General features: G+C 60.8%; 1 protein-coding gene across 1 annotated transcript in view; it reads left to right on the top strand.

The window, feature by feature from the left end:
* EZR (ezrin) overlaps positions 1-16,916 on the top strand; it is a 45,721-nt gene extending 28,805 nt beyond the window's left edge. Inside the window, exons 7-14 of the mRNA XM_054722598.1 lie at positions 265-411; positions 8,621-8,717; positions 12,848-13,011; positions 13,264-13,394; positions 13,844-14,004; positions 14,286-14,378; positions 15,669-15,920; positions 16,030-16,916. Of these exons, the coding sequence (XP_054578573.1) occupies positions 265-411; positions 8,621-8,717; positions 12,848-13,011; positions 13,264-13,394; positions 13,844-14,004; positions 14,286-14,378; positions 15,669-15,920; positions 16,030-16,194 (1,210 nt within the window). The 3' untranslated portion in view covers positions 16,195-16,916. The remainder of the gene's footprint in view (positions 1-264; positions 412-8,620; positions 8,718-12,847; positions 13,012-13,263; positions 13,395-13,843; positions 14,005-14,285; positions 14,379-15,668; positions 15,921-16,029) is intronic.
* The last annotated feature ends 410 nt before the right edge of the window (positions 16,917-17,326 follow it).

Raw genomic sequence — 17,326 nt, 5'->3', positions numbered from 1 at the left:
GGCCAACGGGGGGAGCCCCGCAGCCCCGCAGGCGAGAGAAGTGGGATCCTGGCAGTAAAACGAAACAGGAGAATCTGCGTCCCGAGAAGCCAGCGCGAGTCAGTTCAGTTCCTTCAGAACGTGAGGGATGCCGGTGGTCAGTGGGGGCCACCGAGGCACGGCGTGGGCGGCAGCGGGACAGCCTCTGGAGCGCATGGCTGTTGGCCGTCCACGCGACCTGCCTGTGCCTCACTAACCATGGCGCGTGTCTGTCCCCCCAACTAGAGACAGTGCCATGCTGGAGTACCTGAAGATCGCCCAGGACCTGGAAATGTACGGGATCAACTACTTTGAGATAAAGAATAAGAAAGGAACAGACCTGTGGCTTGGAGTGGATGCCCTGGGACTGAATATTTATGAGAAGGATGATAAGTGAGTTGAACTTTAATGACCTTTAGTTGGTGGGGAATGGCCTGGAGACAGGAGCACCTGGGAGTTATGCATGCGGGCTGCCTTTGCAGTGTCTGCGGGCAGCGACTGGCCGGGGGCTGGGGGGGGGGGGGGGGGGTGTCTGCCAGGGCTTGCGGCTGTGGCGGCTGCCTCGGAGTGTGCATCATTGCTCTCCTGTCTGCGACCTTTTAACCAGCACCTGTTGCATGTGCTGAGGGTCCAGCGGGGAGACCACGGAGGTCTGTGACCTCACCCCCACTCCCACCGAGGCGCTCCCACGCCTGGGGTTCCGGCCCACCCCGAGCGACCCCCCAGGCAGCCTGGCGGCTTGGAGGTTTGTGCTCATCCAACCGGGAGTATTTGCCGGGCTGACGGGGACCCCAAGGCTGTAAACAGTAGCCTTTATGTACACCGTCCACCAGATCCTCTGACCCCGGGAGGGGAGTGTGGTCTGTTGGGCATGGAGCGGCCAGTGGGGTTCGCAGGAGGCGGCTCCCTGACTTCTGTGCCCATCCCTGTGGTCGTGCACTGCGCACACGGGCCTATTTCCTGCTGGGAAGCTACAGAAAACACCGTTCTGATTCAGTGAGGTGGCTCCTGAGCGGAGGACAAGCCTAAATTCTAGATTCTTCCCATCAGAAGCTTCCTGAATGCAAGCGGCCCTGCGAGCTGAGGGTGAGGGTGCCCGGGGACTGCCCTCAGGCCTTTATGCCAAGCCACGCCCTTTGGCCTGGTTCCTGCCTCCGTGCCTGCGGGTGGAGCGGCAGAGAGGCCAGCATGGTGCCAGACTAGACCACTGACCCGGCGCCCCTCCTGGCCACACGCTGTTTCCGAAGTCCTGGCTCCCGCGTGTCCACCTGGGCCGCGCTCTCCCCACCCATTCTTAGAGGTTAATGTTCTCAGCTCCCCCAGATCCCCCACAGCCCCTCTCTGGCATTCTGAGGGGCGTGGTACTGCTTTTGACAAGTGATACCACAAACGCATCTCTCACCCCAGCCACTGCGTCCTTGCTGATTTGGGCAGGGACCTGGTCAGCCGATCCTAAACCCCCACTTGGTGCCTGAATTGGCGGAGGTGTGCTCGGGCCGCGCTGGGGATCCCTGTGGAGGTTCTTCTGCTGGAGGTTCTCGTCACGCAGGTGACAGACAGGCCTTTCAGAGACTCAGGAGCCTTCCAGAACCTGGAAGAACGGGGCCTGTGCTCCTCCGAGCGGTGAGGGCGGGCACTGGAGGCCGGTCTCGGTCAGCACGCTGCGCCGGGGCCGGAGCACGAGCCAGAACCCGGAGGCCTCGTGGGTCACGTGGGAAACTGCCGGTGAACTTTCCTGAATGGCCAGGTTTTGTAAGAGCCTTGGTCAGGGCTGTCCCAACAGGTTTTTCCAGCTGCAAGAAACAGCCATAGGCAGGGACTTGGTGAAGTGAGCCTGGAACTACCCCACTAAAACGAGCGGTGTGCTCCTCCCGTCCTGTTCCTGCCCCCCTCCCCCAGGGAGCGGCGACACTGGCCACCCTCAAAGGGGCCTTCTCCCCCGAGACAACGCGGGGCGGGGCACAGCCTCACTTCCGGCCTCCCCTCCTGCTGGAAGGCGCCCCTCTGCAGTTACGGAAAGCAGGTGCTCACTCCGCCAATAGGCCCCGCTTCTCCTTTAAACAAAAATGGACAACGTGGCGGCGTCCATGGTGAGCCAGGACTGTGGCTCGGGTCTGAGGCAACTCCTGGCTGTGTTCACGGGGACTTGGTGCCCTTGCAGACAGAGTTAGTGCAGGGTCTGGTTAGGGTTAGGGTTAGGGTTAGTGCAGGGTCTGGTTAGGGTTAGAGTTAGAGTTAGTGCAGGATTGGGTTAGGGTTAGAGTTAGGAGTGCAGGGTCTGGTTAGGGTTAGAGTTAGTGCAGGGTTGGGTTAGGGTTGGGAGTGCAGGGTCTGGTTAGGGTTAGGGTTAGCAGTGCAGGGTTGGGTTAGGGTTAGGGTTAGGAGTGCAGGGTCGGGTTAGGGTTAGGAGTGCAGGGTCGGGTTAGGGTTAGGAGTGCAGGGTCGGGTTAGGGTTAGGAGTGCAGGGTCTGGTTAGGGTTAGAGTTAGTGCAGGGTTGGGTTAGGGTTGGGAGTGCAGGGTCTGGTTAGGGTTAGGGTTAGCAGTGCAGGGTCTGGTTAGGGTTAGGAGTGCGGGGTCGGGTTAGGGTTAGGAGTGCAGGGTCTGGTTAGGGTTAGGAGTGCGGGGTCGGGTTAGGGTTAGGAGTGCAGGGTCTGGTTAGGGTTAGAGTTAGTGCAGGGTTGGGTTAGGGTTGGGAGTGCAGGGTCTGGTTAGGGTTAGGGTTAGGAGTGCGGGGTCGGGTTAGGGTTAGGAGTGCAGGGTCGGGTTAGGGTTAGGGTTAGGAGTGCAGGGTCTGGTTAGGGTTAGGGTTAGCAGTGCAGGGTTGGGTTAGGGTTAGGAGTGCAGGGTCTGGTTAGGGTTAGGAGTGCGGGGTCGGGTTAGGGTTAGGAGTGCAGGGTCGGGTTAGGGTTAGGGGTGGGAGTGCAGGGGTGGGAGTTCGCAGAGGGTTGCTCAGATGGGAGACCAGGTACATTGAGGATGTCAGTTGGGTGATAGGAGATTCCGTGCGCCTTGCAAAGAATCAGACACGTCTATTTCACTAAAACGTCCCTTTTAGTGTTGGATATGCTCCGGTTGGGAAATGCCTCCCGGGTCCCTTTTTATCGTATACGTGACGTTAAGTGGGGGCACGTAGGCCTGAAGCACTTGTCTTGCTTGCTGTGAACCCGAAGGTCAGAGCAGGAGCCCGCCGGGAGGGAGGGAATTGGCAGACCCAGGCCCTTCCCTGAAAAGCATTATCAGCCTGGAACAGAGTTCAGGTCAGCTGCTATAATTCTGCTCGGCATCCAGACCAAGAACAAAACAACAGAAGGAGACAGAACGAGAGGAACCTGATCCTGCCCCCAGGTCTTCAGTCCTTGCAGCACCTCTCCCTCCCTCCCGCAGGGGTAGTCCCGGAGGGACGGAGGGACGGAGGGACGGTGAGGGTGCTCTCAGGGGCGTGGCTCCGCCCTCCATTAACCCTTTCAGCGAGAGGATGTGGGAAGGGCTGTCGACAAGGTGGGGACTGAGCCCAGAGCCAAGTGTCCTTTCTCTTCGTTCCTCACTCAGGGCTGTCAGTCAGACGTTCTGATTTCCGTTTCCGTTTTACTCACTTTCGGAAGGATTTTTCCAACCAGCTCCTTTAAAGACAGAATTCTCACTTTCCAGAATGACGCTCGGGTGGCAGGATAAGTTAATTCTGGCTGGGAAGGGGGTGCGTGTTGTGCTCCGTGAAAGGGAGGAGACACCAGGCAGTTGTGTTGACTGTGAGCTGTTTTACAGACGTGCGGGGACCCAGGCGCCAGGCCCATCTCTCCTGGTCTCTGGAACCCGAACTTGAACCTGGAACAGGTGGTTTCCCGGCCACTTAGTCTCTTAGAGAAGTTTGCTAAGGCCTGGACCCCAGTTAGACCACCCCAAGTGGGCAATTTCAGAGCGTGCCTCAGGCTGACAGGGAGCCTGGGCCGTGGTTAGACACCTGCCCGCCCACAGGAGCCTGTGAGCCGGGCCCCGCCGCAGGCTGTAGGGTGGGAGGTGGGGGAGCGGCCCCTCCAGGCGCAGCAAGGCCAGGCCATGCTAGTGAGTCCTCCCTCCACTGAACGTGCAGGCCGCACTCCAGCCCGTTATCTGCCCCTCCCTGCCTCTGGCCAAGGACTGGCCTTGGATCTACAGGACACGGGATCTCCAGCCCAGCCACCGCCCAGACCGCTCTTAAACTTTTTAAATGAAATCTTCAAACGCTGCAGAACAGGAAGGTTTCACAGTGAGCGCCCCCGCCGGCCTGGTCCTCCCACAGCAGTGCCCGGCCTCTCCCAGGCGCACCCCCCGCCCGGGCCCCGGCTCCCTGGGCGCCGTGTGTTTGGTTCCATTTGGTGTAAAACTTAAGTATAATGAGATGTACGCTCCCGAGTGTCCATTTGCTAAGTTCAGACCAACAAGGGCCTGTGAAAGTCCAACTCCTGTCAAGGTGTAGGACGTTGTCAGCACCTTCTGGCATATTTTGAATTAAAATTCTTTAATTCATTTTGAAGTCATTTCAGGTTTTTGAAAGGTTTCAAAGCCACATGCCCTTCTCCCAGCTGCCCCGGGTGTGCCGTCCAGGTGTCACACGTGCCCTTCTCCCAGCTGCCCCGGGTGTGCCGTCCAGGTGTCACACGTGCCCTTCTCCCAGCTGCCCCGGGTGTGCCGTCCAGGTGTCACACGGGGCGTCGGCACCCAGAGGAGACCTGGCCCCCTGTGGGCATCCCCCGCATAACCGACTGTCCTCGAACGTCCTGCCCGGGCCCCCCCCTCCCCCCAATGGGACAGCCCTTGCATTTAGTGGGCACGCCTGCCCAGCCTCCTTCCATCTGGGACAGTGGAGTCTGTCTGTCTGTCTGTCTGTCGTGACACCTTGCAAGGAGAAGCCTGGCAGGCACCCACTTCTCATTTTTGAAAAGTACTGACCATTAACTTAGTAGGAAGCTCTTCAACTTGGGTCTTTTTTTCTCATGTTTGGTACTTTTAAAAAATATACATTTTTTATTTCAGAGGGAGAGAGAGCAGAGCGGGGGGGAGTGGGGGGAGAGAAATATCAATGATGAGAAAGAATCCTTGATTGGCCTCCCCGGGGATCGAGCCCACAACCCAGGCATGTGCCTTGACTGGGAATCGAACTGTGACCTCCTGGTTCATAGGTCGATGCTCAGCCACTGAGCCACACCGGCGGGGTGAATTTGGCAAGGACCCCACGGGCGTGCTGTGTTGTCTGTCCTGCGTGCCCGCCGAGGCCTGCGTGGTGGCAGTGATACCAGGAGGCCTTACGGGTGCTGCTCACCTGGATCCTGGTCAAGGTGGTGCCTGCTGAGCTCCTCCTCGCAGTACTTCCTCCCTTCCTAACAGGAGGGTATTTGGGGGATACGATGAGGGTATTTGGGGGATGCCCCAATTCTTTTTTTTTTTTTTTTTTTTTTATTTTATTTTATTTTTTTTTTAAAAATATATTTTATTGATTTTTCACAGAGAGGAAGGGAGAGGGATAGAGAGCTAGAAACATCGATGAGAGAGAGACATCGACCAGCTGCTTCCTGCACACCCCCCACCAGGGGATGTGCCCACAACCAAGGTACATGCCCTTGACCGGAATCGAACCTGGGACCTTCCAGTCCGCAGACCGACGCTCTATCCACTGAGCCAAACCGGCTTTGGCAATGCCCCAATTCTTACCACACTTGCCTTCTAGCATCCCTTGGCGCAGTGGTCGGCAAACTCATTAGTCAACAGAGCCAAATATCAACAGTACGATTGAAATTTCTTTTGAGAGCCAAATTTTTTAAACTTCTTCTAACGCCACTTCAAAATAGACTCGCCCAGGCCGTGGTATTTTGTGGAAGAGCCACACTCAAGGGGCCAAAGAGCCGCATGTGGCTTGCGAGCCGCAGTTTGCCGACCACGGCCTTGGCGGGTCTTGCATGAAATAGTGATGACTCTGGTATTTGAGAAGTGTTGATTTAAGGAAACGGTTAGTTGGGATGCTAATGTAAGGAGACAGTTTCTCTTCTCCGTTTCTTTGTTTCGTAGTTCCCGTTACCATGGGCTCTAATCCAGGACTGTTGTTTTGAGCACCTCTTTCCTTTTCACTTCACAATATTCCAGGGTCGCCTTGCACTTTCCCTTCAGGCCTGGAATCACCTTTTCTCGGAAGAGCTCTGGTCCCTATTATTCAAGAATATCACTTTTTTTTTAATGTGTGGCCTAAGCAAGAGCAGGCTCACAATATAAACCCTTTAGAAATCTATGGGTCCTTGTCTGTTCATGTCCTATGTGTAAACTCTTTAAAAAAAGAGAAACAGAAAGAAATCCTTGTGGGCTTTATGGTCAGGCAGGGAAGGCGGTTCTTAACTCCGATTGAGTCATCTTTCTTGTTTGGTCCTCGTCTTTTGACACTGCAGTCATGCTGATGAATGGCTGTCAATTGTTGCCCGAGCTTCCAGAGGTTTTTTTGTTTTTTTTTTAAATATACTTTATTGACTTTTTACAGAGAGGAAGGGAGAGGGATAGAGAGTTAGAAACATCGATGAGAGAGAAACATCCATCAGCCGCCTCCTGCACACCTCCTACTGGGGATGTGCCCGCAACCAAGGTACATGCCCTTGACCGGAATCGAACCCGGGACCCTTCAGTCCGCAGGCCGACGCTCTATCCACTGAGCCAGACCGGTTAGGGCCAGAGTCTTAAAGAGACCAACTTTCCAGACGCGCCAGAGAGGCCATAGTGACAGCCTTGCAGGAGAGAGGCCTGTCCAGCCTTCGCTGTGGCTGGGAGTCGAGCAGCAGCCACTGAGCTCCTCTGTTGCAGTGATGGCTCTCGTGTATGTCACTCGTGCGGCCTTTGCATGTGAGGACACAGGTGGGAGTCGGGGCAGGACCCCGTGACCTCCTGAGTTCCTTCCCAGGGCCCCTGGGCCTAAAACACAACCACCTCCACCGGGTCCGCCCATGTGTGAGGCTGGAAGGACAGCCCCTGCGTGTTGGTTTGGGTGCCGGGGCGCACGTTGGCCAGGTGAGCTTCGTGGGCTTCGGAGCCGTCGGGCAGGCCCGGGAAAGCACGTGCTCTCACAGCCGCCGCCTGGCGGTGCCCTGACCCCCTCCTCCGGGTGTGCGTGACCGCTGTGTCCCGTCCCAGAGCGCCCGCTGCCGGGCTTAGATGCCCTCTCGGCATTCAGGGCCCCCCGCCCCCCCACACACACAGGCACGCACTGCCTTGACCGGGCTTTGTTGCCATAGCAAGACCTACCCTGCCCACCAGTTTTTATTCAGACGGGTTGGTAGGCAAGATTCCGCCCACCCCTGCTCGTTTCTACTAGCAAATGGGGATTGTTACGCGTCTGGGAAAGACCAGTTCTGATGGCGGTATCTGAGTGGTGGCTTAGGGTCTGTGTCACTTCTGAAGGGTAGCCCTGGTGACGTGCTGCAGGAATGGGGTGGCATCCGGAGGTGAGGAGAGCGTGTGGACCTGAAATCATGATAAACGTCCGGGTTGCTATTAAAAAGCCGGTCTCAGCCCGTATGGACTACAGTGACCTGGGCCGGTGTGGGGCTTTCGTTAGGAGTGGGGGCTGGTGCGCTCAGAAGGTGGGGGTGACCCGGGAAGGAACACGCACCCCTGAGAGCCCGAAGAGCAGCACCCACACGCGCCCTCGGCTCCTCGGGGGGGGGGGGTGGCACGTGTAAACGTGTGCCCAGCGCCCGAGCACCTGAGAGTTGGGCAAACCCTGACCGACCTGAAGGAGCGGAGACCCCAGGACAGGACAGAGGCCTTCCGCGCCCCCGGCGGCACCGGCTGCACCATCCAGGCGAAGTCCACGCCAAATGGTGGGCCCGACCCACCCAAGGCCGCCTCCTCAGCGAGCAGCCCCTCGGCACAGCTCGGGGAGACAGAGACGTGCTCTTGGCCACGGGAAGCTCCCCTCCTGGCCTTCAGAGCTCAGCGATGATGCAGTGACTTAAGTCACGTGAAGAAGAGGAGTTTGTGCACAGAGACTGACGGCCGAGGGGAGACCCGAGGAGAGGAAGCGGGCGGCCTGGGGTGCCGGTCGGGCTGGGAGGAGAGGGGAGGGAGCCCTTCCAGGCGCCTCCGGGAAACCCTGTGTGAGAGGCTGGGGGGACCAGGAAGCCGGGGCTGCTAAGCCGGGCTGGCTCTGGCTTTCCTCTTGCAGAACCTCTTGCCGTGGGGCGAGGAGGGGGTGACGTGAGGAGCTGGCGAGGGACCCAGTCCTGGACCCTCCGCACCTCACGGGGCTCCCTCTTCGCGGCCGGTCTCACCTGGGCGGCAGGAAGCTGCCGTGCTGACGTTTGGAAGAGGGAACGATTGACTGAAAGGAACACTAACGGACAAGCCGGCTGACGTAGACCCGGCCCGAGGGCCTTGGTTAGGCTGTCGCCACGGGAAGGGCGGGATTAGGGTGCTGACCTGAGGGTGGGTTGTGAGAGGCCTTTCCAACAAGGGTGCAGGTCGTGCGGCTGGACATCAAAGTTGACCCCGAGATTACAAGCCAGGGTGACGAGACAAGAAAACAGGATAGATCTGCAAACCCCTTTAGTCAATCCGGGCACAGCTAACATCTGACCTTTTTAACCTCAGGTTGACCCCAAAGATTGGCTTCCCGTGGAGTGAGATCAGGAACATCTCTTTCAACGACAAGAAGTTTGTCATCAAGCCCATCGACAAGAAGGCGCCCGTAAGTTCGCGGGGCGTCCGCACGGGGTGACTGGTTTTCATTCCTGCAGCCACGCGAGTTTCCAGGATAAATGCCATCTCCCTCCTCGGTGACAGGAGCCGTGATGCTCAGAGCATGTGTGCGTAGGGGAGTTGCCGGCAGGTCACATTGAGGTCAAGGGCCTCTTGGTGGACGTCCGGGCGCTCCGGGGCGTGGCCTGCGGTGACCCACGCGGAGAGCCGGGCTGGCTGTGAGCGGGTTCCCTTTGTTGTTGAAGACGCTGCCCGCTGTTGGCGAGCGCTCGCTGCTGCTCCACGGGCGGCGGCGCGGCTCCTTAAACGTGGAGTAGAGTTTCACGCAGACTCGGGCAGACCAACAGCTCGGGGGCAGCAGCGCGGGGGCGCCATGCACCCACCTTCCTGGGCGGGAGCGCCTGGCGTCCGGGCGCTGCCTCTGCTCAGGGAGATGTTGCTAATTTTTCAGAGCCTCCTTCTTTAAGGTAACGGACGGGAGCAGAGCTCGGACTGTTTCCCAATCGTGAACCCCAAGCAGGCCGTTCTGCAGCTGGTGAGGCAGCCGGCTCCCTTAGGCACGCAGCCCCGCGTGCGTTCTTATGTCCAGTAGTTCTGGTGAGCACCACTTAGGGGAGCCGGAGAGGAGCGTTCCAGGTTGCCCCACGAGGTGGGCACTGTGCCGGGCGGTGTGCCCAGGTGGCAGGACGGGCCCGCCCTCGTGAAGTCTCCCCTCGGGGGAAGCGTGCTGCTGGCGGGCGCTTGCAAAGCAGCTCGGGGTCAATCACAGGCGGATGTTGCTGTGCAGAGTTGGCGGGAGGCGGGCTGTGGGCCTCCGGGGGCGGGGGGGTCGCGAAGGCCCTGTAGGGGAGGCGGCCTGGGCTCAGGCTCCAGCTGCTGTGGGGGGTGACGTGAGGAGCTGGCGAGGGACCCAGTCCTGGACCCTCGGCACCTCACAGGGCTCCCTCCTCGCGCTGGTCTCACCTGGGGCAGCAGGAAACCAGATTTCCATGTTTCAGGAAATCCCAGAGGCGGGTTGACTGACTGGCGAGGCAGGGTGACAGAAAGGGGAATGCCTTCCCTCCCCCACCCGGGCAGCTGCTCCGCCTGCTCCATGCCCAGCCCGTCCTCCCGAAGGCTGGCTCCTCCTGCCACGTGCACGCGCAGGCTGGGCCTTAACCGTCGCTGTTCAGCCTGCCCGCCTCCCCGTGGCTCCTGGCAAAGGCAGAGGCTGGCAGGCAGCGCACTCGACCGCTTTGAAATGTCTGAGAAGCGAAAATGACGTTCGACTAGACCTGCTCTGTGCTCAGCCCCTTTCACCGTGACCTTTGCCCCCCTCCCGCCCTGAGCAGGGAGCCCTAGTTGGGGCCCTGTGGGGGTGCGCCTAGGAGTTCCCCTGCTCATTCCCTGACCCTTTTCAAGGTGACCTTTGGGTTTGTTTCCTTGAACTTGGCTCGTGCCTCGAGGGTCTGTTCTCGGATGTCTGTTCTCTGCCCGAGTTTGGATGGCCGGCCCAGGTCACGTCGGCGTGTGGTTGCGCATTAGCACGCTGCTGGAGACTTGGGTTTAGACACTTTCAATAATTCGTATCCGTTTTTAGTTTTTAACTTGAAGTCAGACTGTCCTTCCTCCCTGTGGAGGCTTGTCTCCCGGAGGCGGGAGGAGGCGGGAGGCCATGAGGGGACGTTAAACGGACTTTTTCTGAAGAGGATTCGGTGCTGGTCAGAGTCCTTTGCCAGTACGTAGGGGACACAGTCCAGACCTCCAGGGGAGTGGGCCTGTCTGCAGCCAACACCAGCTGGTTTCCTCTTGTGTAATGAGAGGTGGGTGGTAACAAAACACCGGTTTGCCCCAGCTCTGCAGGCACCTCCCTGGGAAACCGGACGACTTAATGACAGTGTGAACCCCGGGGAGGGCCGCACCCCGGAAGCCGTGGGCTCGGGCTCAGCATGCTCCCCAGGTTTCGGGAGCAGACGAGGAGCCTGGAAGCTAAGTGGGTCCTTGGGCGTGTGGAGGGGCCTGGAGTGGGAGGTGCTGTTTGTTTGTTTGTTTGTTTGGGCCACTGTCTCCCTGGGCCAGTGGTCAGAACCCCGACGCTGAGGGCCCTGCGGTTGAGAAGAGAAAGGAAGAAAAGGAGAGGAAGCAGGCAGGCGTTTTAAATAACTTTTAACAAGAGTTTCTAACCCACATTCCCCTTTCTGTCACCTGCTGGTCACCGGGAGCAAGGAGCTGGGACACAAGCTGTGTGTTACCCGTGTCCTGAGCTTCTTCGGTCCCGTCACGAAGCTCCTGGAAGCAGCGTTTCCCTTTTCTAAGGAGGCTGCTCCCCCGTCAGCTGCTCCCCCGTGAACTGCTCCCCCGTGAGCTGCTCCCCCGTGAGCTGCTCCCCCGTGAGCTGCTCCCCCGTGAGCTGCTCCCCCATGAACTGCTCCTCCCTGAGCTGCTCCTCCGTGAGCTGCTCCCCCGTGAACTGCTCCTCCGTGAGCTGCTCCTCCGTGAGCTGCTCCTCCGTGAGCTGCTCCCCCGTGAGCTGCTCCTCCGTGAACTGCTCCCCCGTGAGCTGCTCCCCCGTGAACTGCTCCCCCGTGAGCTGCTCCCCCGTGAGCTGCTCCCCCGTGAGCTGCTCCCCCGTGAACTGCTCCTCCGTGAGCTGCTCCCCCGTGAACTGCTCCCCCGTGAGCTGCTCCCCCGTGAGCTGCTCCCCCGTGAGCTGCTCCCCCGTGAACTGCTCCCCCGTGAGCTGCTCCCCCGTGAACTGCTCCCCCGTGAACTGCTCCCCCGTGAGCTGCTCCCCCGTGAGCTGCTCCCCCGTGAGCTGCTCCCCCGTGAGCTGCTCCCCCGTGAACTGCTCCTCCGTGAGCTGCTCCCCCATGAACTGCTCCTCCGTGAGCTGCTCCCCCGTGAGCTGCTCCCCCATGAACTGCTCCTCCGTGAGCTGCTCCATCAGCAGGTCTCAGGGCAGCCAGCAGCCTCTGAGTGAGCGTTTGTGCACCAGCCCACTTCCACGGTGTGGACAGCATTGTGCGTCCTTACAAACAGTAACTGACTTCATCATCTCAGCAGCCCCATTAGGTTGCTGTCGCTCCCGCTGTAGAGTTGAAGAGGCTCAGGGTCATGGGGCTTGGAGGTGGCGTTGCTGCCTGAACTGTCGATCCGTCACCAGGAGGGTGCTCGGTGAGCACCAGTAAACACGGGAAATACAGAGGCGACTGCCCCTGACCGGCCCTCCAGGTGCTGACGGGCCAGGTCAGGGCGGGGAACATCGGCCCGCGGGCCGTACCAGGCCCGAGAAGTCATTGGTCTGGCTCTGCCAAGGCAGCCGCAGGCACAGCTCGAAATTCAGTGATTCTAGGAGCTGTCTTCAGAGCAGCGTAAATCTGCCCTGAGTGAACGGCGTTACAAACGTCCAGAAAGGCTCCCGCCCAGTCCGAGTGGGACAGACCAGCCGAGCCGGCGGGTCAAGTGCCAGCAGTTCCAGGAGCGTCAGCGGGGGAGGGGCACAGAAGGGGGGGGGCGTGCAGACGGGAGGCGGCCATGGTGTCCTCCGTGGGCGTTGGACAGCACATGCCCAGTAGGAGGGGCTGTTCGGGGAAAGGCTTGCAGGCACGAAAGGGCATGGTTAGGTGAACAAGGGGCCAGGGTGGGTGGCGGTCACGTGTGCCAGGCTGCGGCGTTCGCCCGTACTGGGGCTCCCGGGGCACCGAGGCCCAGCGGTGACCTGCTCCTGTGCTGGGGGCAGTGAGGGGCGCAGGCTGGGCAGGGAGACGGGAAGCCCCACGGGAACTTGCAGAAGTCCGGCCGGACCGTGGCGGTGGCGGTGGCTGGAGAGGGCAGGCCAGGCGTTAACCCGAAGGCCAGGCGCCCTGTGCCTGAGGCCGCGCGACCTCGCATAGAGGAGCTTTGCCGCCCAGCAGCCGTGCCCGGCGCCCTCTGCTGGTCCTGGAGCACAGGGCCCGCGGCACCCAGTCCTGGTTTGGGGCATGTCACCCACCGGGAGTCCGTGTCACCCACCGGGAGTCCGTGTCCTGCGTGGACGCCTTGTGCTGGCCCCTGCTCTGCCCCGCACGTCCTCTAGAAGCAGGACCGTGAGCAGCGGGCGGGAGGCGGGAGCGCCCGGTCAGCGCCTGCTCTCCCCTGTAGGACTTCGTCTTCTACGCCCCCCGCCTGCGCATCAACAAGCGCATCCTGCAGCTCTGCATGGGGAACCACGAGCTGTACATGCGCCGCCGGAAGCCCGACACCATCGAGGTGCAGCAGATGAAGGCCCAGGCGCGCGAGGAGAAGCACCAGAAGCAGCTGGAGCGGTGAGCGGGCTGCGGGCGGCCGGTGGGGATCACGTGGTAACGTGGGTGCGTGGGCCCTCGCCGTGGCTGGGCCGGCAGAGCAGGCCGGAGCGCCGGGACCTGGGGACGGCAGGTGACCACGCAGCTGCTCCTTCGGTGGCTGGGCTGTGACGGCGGCTTCGGGCGGAAGCAGCCTCGCTGGATGGCTGACTTGCCGTGGCCACAGCGCACGAGTCTGCGGGGCCTAAACCTCCCTGTGCCCTCCCCGAACAGGCAGCAGCTGGAAACGGAGAAGAAGAGGCGAGAGACCGTGGAGAGAGAGAAGGAGCAGATGATGCGGGAGAAGGAGGAGCTGATGCTCAGGCTCCAGGACTACGAGCAGAAGACCAAGAAGGCCGAGAAAGGTGGGCCGCACTCCCGCAGGCGCGTTCCCCTCGCATGTCCCACGGCCCGGCACACAGACAGCACCCAACCAAGCGGAATATAGCTTAGCGCCCGGAATAGACTGTGGAGGGACAGGGTCAGGTGGTGACCGGGCCTGGAAAGTAGTTGTGGGCCAGGTCCCGTCGGTGCCGCGTGCTTTGTGGGCGTATCTTGTTAATGCCCCCTGCCCGAGGGGTGAGTACCCACGGTCCGTCTTCCTGACGAGGAGGGGAGGCGTTAGCGGCAGAAAAGGCTGCTCTAGGTTGCAGGGTAGTGAGGGGGCCGAGCATTGTGAGTGCTGCGCCCTGTAAACACGGTGGGAGGGGGCGGAGAGGTCCCGTCACCCGGAGACTCCACCCGGCCCTGGGCTGGGAGTGGGCCGACTGCAGGCCGGTGGCGGAGCCGTGAGCGCCCGGTGTGTCCCCTTCAGAGCTCTCGGACCAGATCCAGAGGGCCCTGCAGCTGGAGGAGGAGCGGAAGCGGGCGCAGGAGGAGGCGGAGCGCCTGGAGGCCGACCGCATGGCTGCGCTGCGCGCCAAGGAGGAGCTGGAGAGGCAGACGGTGGATCAGATAAAGAGCCAGGAGCAGCTGGTAGGAGTCGCGGTTTCACGGTGCTGAATTATGGAGGGGCTGCCTCTGGGGACCGAGAAAGCGACACCTGCTGACCATGATTTCTGTCTGGGCTGTAAGCGATCAGCTGGACGGTGGACAGAGGCGGGGGAGGGCGGTGCGGGTGGTGGTGCGGGCGGCCGCCGCCTGCTGGTCAGGGAGGGGCGTGCGGGCGGCGGAAATGCCGAGTTACCAGGGAGGCTTCATTCACAGCGGGCTGTGCTGACGGCGTTCAGAGCTCACTGTGACTTGGCTCCTCACAGGCCGCGGAGCTGGCCGAGTACACCGCCAAGATCGCGCTCCTGGAGGAGGCGCGCAGGCGCAAGGAGGACGAGGTGGAGGAGTGGCAGCACCGGGTGAGTGCGGGCGGGGCCCGGGCCGGCCAGGCTGCCAGGTGCACGGAAAGCTGGGGGGCGTTTCGCATGCTCTGCCGATACTGGTCCTTCTTAGAGAGACTCCCACGGGAACGGCCTGTGGATCAGCAGGGGAACAAAGAACCACTTGTGATACTTAGGAAAACGCCTCCCCGGGCGTTCTGCCCCACCAGGCAGCCCCCAGGAACTGGCTTTAAGTCGGATTAGCTGGGCGCCCCCAGCAGCGAGCCGGCCACAGGGCCCGGAACAAGCCTCCCCCGCGGCTGGCACGTGCAGCCCGGCACGCGCGGCGATGGCGATGGGACCTGGTGTGACCAGGACGAGGGCCTCCCTCAGCCTCGTTTCCCGTGGGCGGTGGGGCGGCTGCCCGCCCGGAGGGTTGCTCCAGGGCCCCGCAGAGGGTCGTGAATTGCAGCCATGATAGTGCCCCTCCATCCGCCTTCACGCCCACCAGGAGCACGGGCCCTGGGCGCTGTGGGTGTGGGTCCGAGTACAGGCCTCAGCCAAGCTGTGGGGCTCCGCCCCCCTCCCACCCGCCTGTCCCTTCCTCCCTTCCCCATCTGAGGCAGCCCCTGTGAGGACGCCTGTGCCTCCCCCTCCCCCCCCCAAGCTGTGTGCAGAGGCCTCCGTCCTTGGTTTCTGGAGAAAGTGCTTATTGTAAGGCGTCAAGTGAGAAAAGCTGGTTACAAACCAGCTACAGACTCAGCTCATCTGCGGGTCAGGGTGGCGATGAAGTGGGTGGGGTTCGGTTATGTGCCCCTGAGAAGTTGCTGGAAGGGTCAGGGTGACGGCGAGGACTCGCTGAGCACCTGCTGTGGGAGCGGGAGCTGGGCGAGCAGCGGCCACAGGAAAGGGGAGGAAGCCGAGCACCAACGCGGAGTGGCTCTTTCCAGGCAGGAGGATTTTTTTTCTTTAATAGATTTTTTCCCCAAAAAACACGTACAGTGAGCTTATGCTGGGATCGTAGACGGGAGAAAAGATACTCAGAAAGATTCCGGCCCTGGCATCCGTCTCTCTGCCGCCGGCACGCGTGGTCATTGCTCTGCGGACCCGGAGCCCGAGGCGGCGGCCAGGCTGCAGGGGGCTCTGGTTGGCCCGTCACCTCCTGTGGCTCCTGCTGCGTGCACCTGCCAGGAGCGGGGAGAGGCGGGGATGAGGGGGTCCTTACCCGCAAGGGGGACGCCTCCTCCGTGAAGAAAGGTGCTTCTGGGGGAAGCGGACGGCGCGGTCCTGGGTGGGAAGTGCTCACGGCCTGTTGATTCGCTCTCGAAGGCCAAGGAGGCCCAGGATGACCTGGTGAAGACCAAGGAGGAGCTGCAGCTGGTGATGACTGCGCCGCCGCCCCCGCCGCCCCCTGTGTACGAGCCGGTGGCCTATCACGTCCGCGAGAACCTGCAGGAGGAGGGCACGGAGGACTCGGGCTACAGCGCCGAGCTGTCCAGCGAGGGCATCCTGGACGACCGCAACGAGGAGAAGCGGGTCACCGAGGCCGAGAAGAACCTGCGCGTGCAGCAGCAGCTGATGGTGAGGGCGGGGCTCCCGCTGGGGCCGGCGGCCTGAGGGCCACGGGGGAGCCTCCACCCACTCTCCGGGGAGGGCGTGGCGGGGCTGACCCTGCCTCTTGCCGTTGCAGACTCTGTCCAGCGAGCTGTCCCAGGCCAGAGACGAGAACAAGAGGACCCACAACGACATCATCCACAACGAGAACATGCGGCAAGGCCGCGACAAGTACAAGACGCTGCGGCAGATCCGGCAGGGCAACACCAAGCAGCGCATCGACGAGTTCGAGGCCATGTGAGGCCGCGGCACTGGAGGGCGGCCCAGCCGGGCCCCGCGGGCCGCACGCAGACTCTGAAACGCCTTCGTAGTTCTCTAACCTAGACCCTCCTCGCACCAGTTCCTTTAAAGAGTAGCTGTTTCAGCGGGAATGTTCCGGGGCTGGGACGGTGCGGGCTCCCCTGGTTATTCCCATTTGTATCATAGTGCCAAACGGGCCTGATTTTCACTGCTGTTATTACTGAATCACTTCCTGTCTGCTGGGCAGGGCCGATCGAATCAAGGAAAGGGCCGCTGTTCGCCTGAGGGCAGCTCCGTGCTGGCGTGTGTGAGAGTCGTGTCATTAAAGCAGCCCGGTGGCTCCTGTGCCATACTCCTTCTGTATTTGAAATTAGCGCAGATTAATAGATTCACTTGATTTCTTGAAGGATGCATCTCTGTATTTATGTTTTTGAGGCTTAGAAACTGGTCGAAAGCATCACACACGTGCACACAGGGACTCCCTCCCCCGGCGGCCGCACCTCGCTCATCCGGATCAGCAGCACAGAGGACACTTGCTTAGATAAACTCCTGTTTAACAGTTAGAGGCTCCATGGCTGGGCTCTCACCTGATTAATAATGATCAGCCATATAGTATATTTATATATAAGCAATAATATGGGTTTGTAACATTAGTTAAAAGGGAAAACTTTGTTCTGTATATTTTGTTACCTTTTACAGAATAATAAAAGAACATGAAAACCATGTTACACTGTGAGGGCCTAATGAAGCCGGTTAACTGCTGTGGTCACATCCCGAGTACGCACATTCCCATTTTCTTCCGGAACTTCCCACGTGAGACACATGCTGTTCGCTCGGGCTGCAGCCGCGGGCGCCCCGGCCTGGGGAGCATCTGCGTTTCCACAGAACCTGCTGGAGCCTGTCTCCCCTCTGCCGCGTCCTTGGAAAGCCATGGCCATGCCGGCTCTCCCGCTGCGGGTGCTGATGGACCCGCCCCGCCCCCCGCAGACGTGAACGGCAAGGCCCGTGCGGGTGTCCGCTTGTCTGTCTGCAGTCCTGCCAGCAGCGCCTCTCGGGGCGGGCGCCCCTCACCTGGACCGCAGAGCTGACCTCCTGACATGGGAGTCTGTCCCCCCTCCCGCCCCAGCTCTTCG

This window comes from Eptesicus fuscus, chromosome 10, assembly GCF_027574615.1.
Source record: "Eptesicus fuscus isolate TK198812 chromosome 10, DD_ASM_mEF_20220401, whole genome shotgun sequence".
NCBI lineage: Eukaryota > Metazoa > Chordata > Mammalia > Chiroptera > Vespertilionidae > Eptesicus > Eptesicus fuscus.
This window is presented reverse-complemented; position numbering and strand designations above follow the sequence as displayed.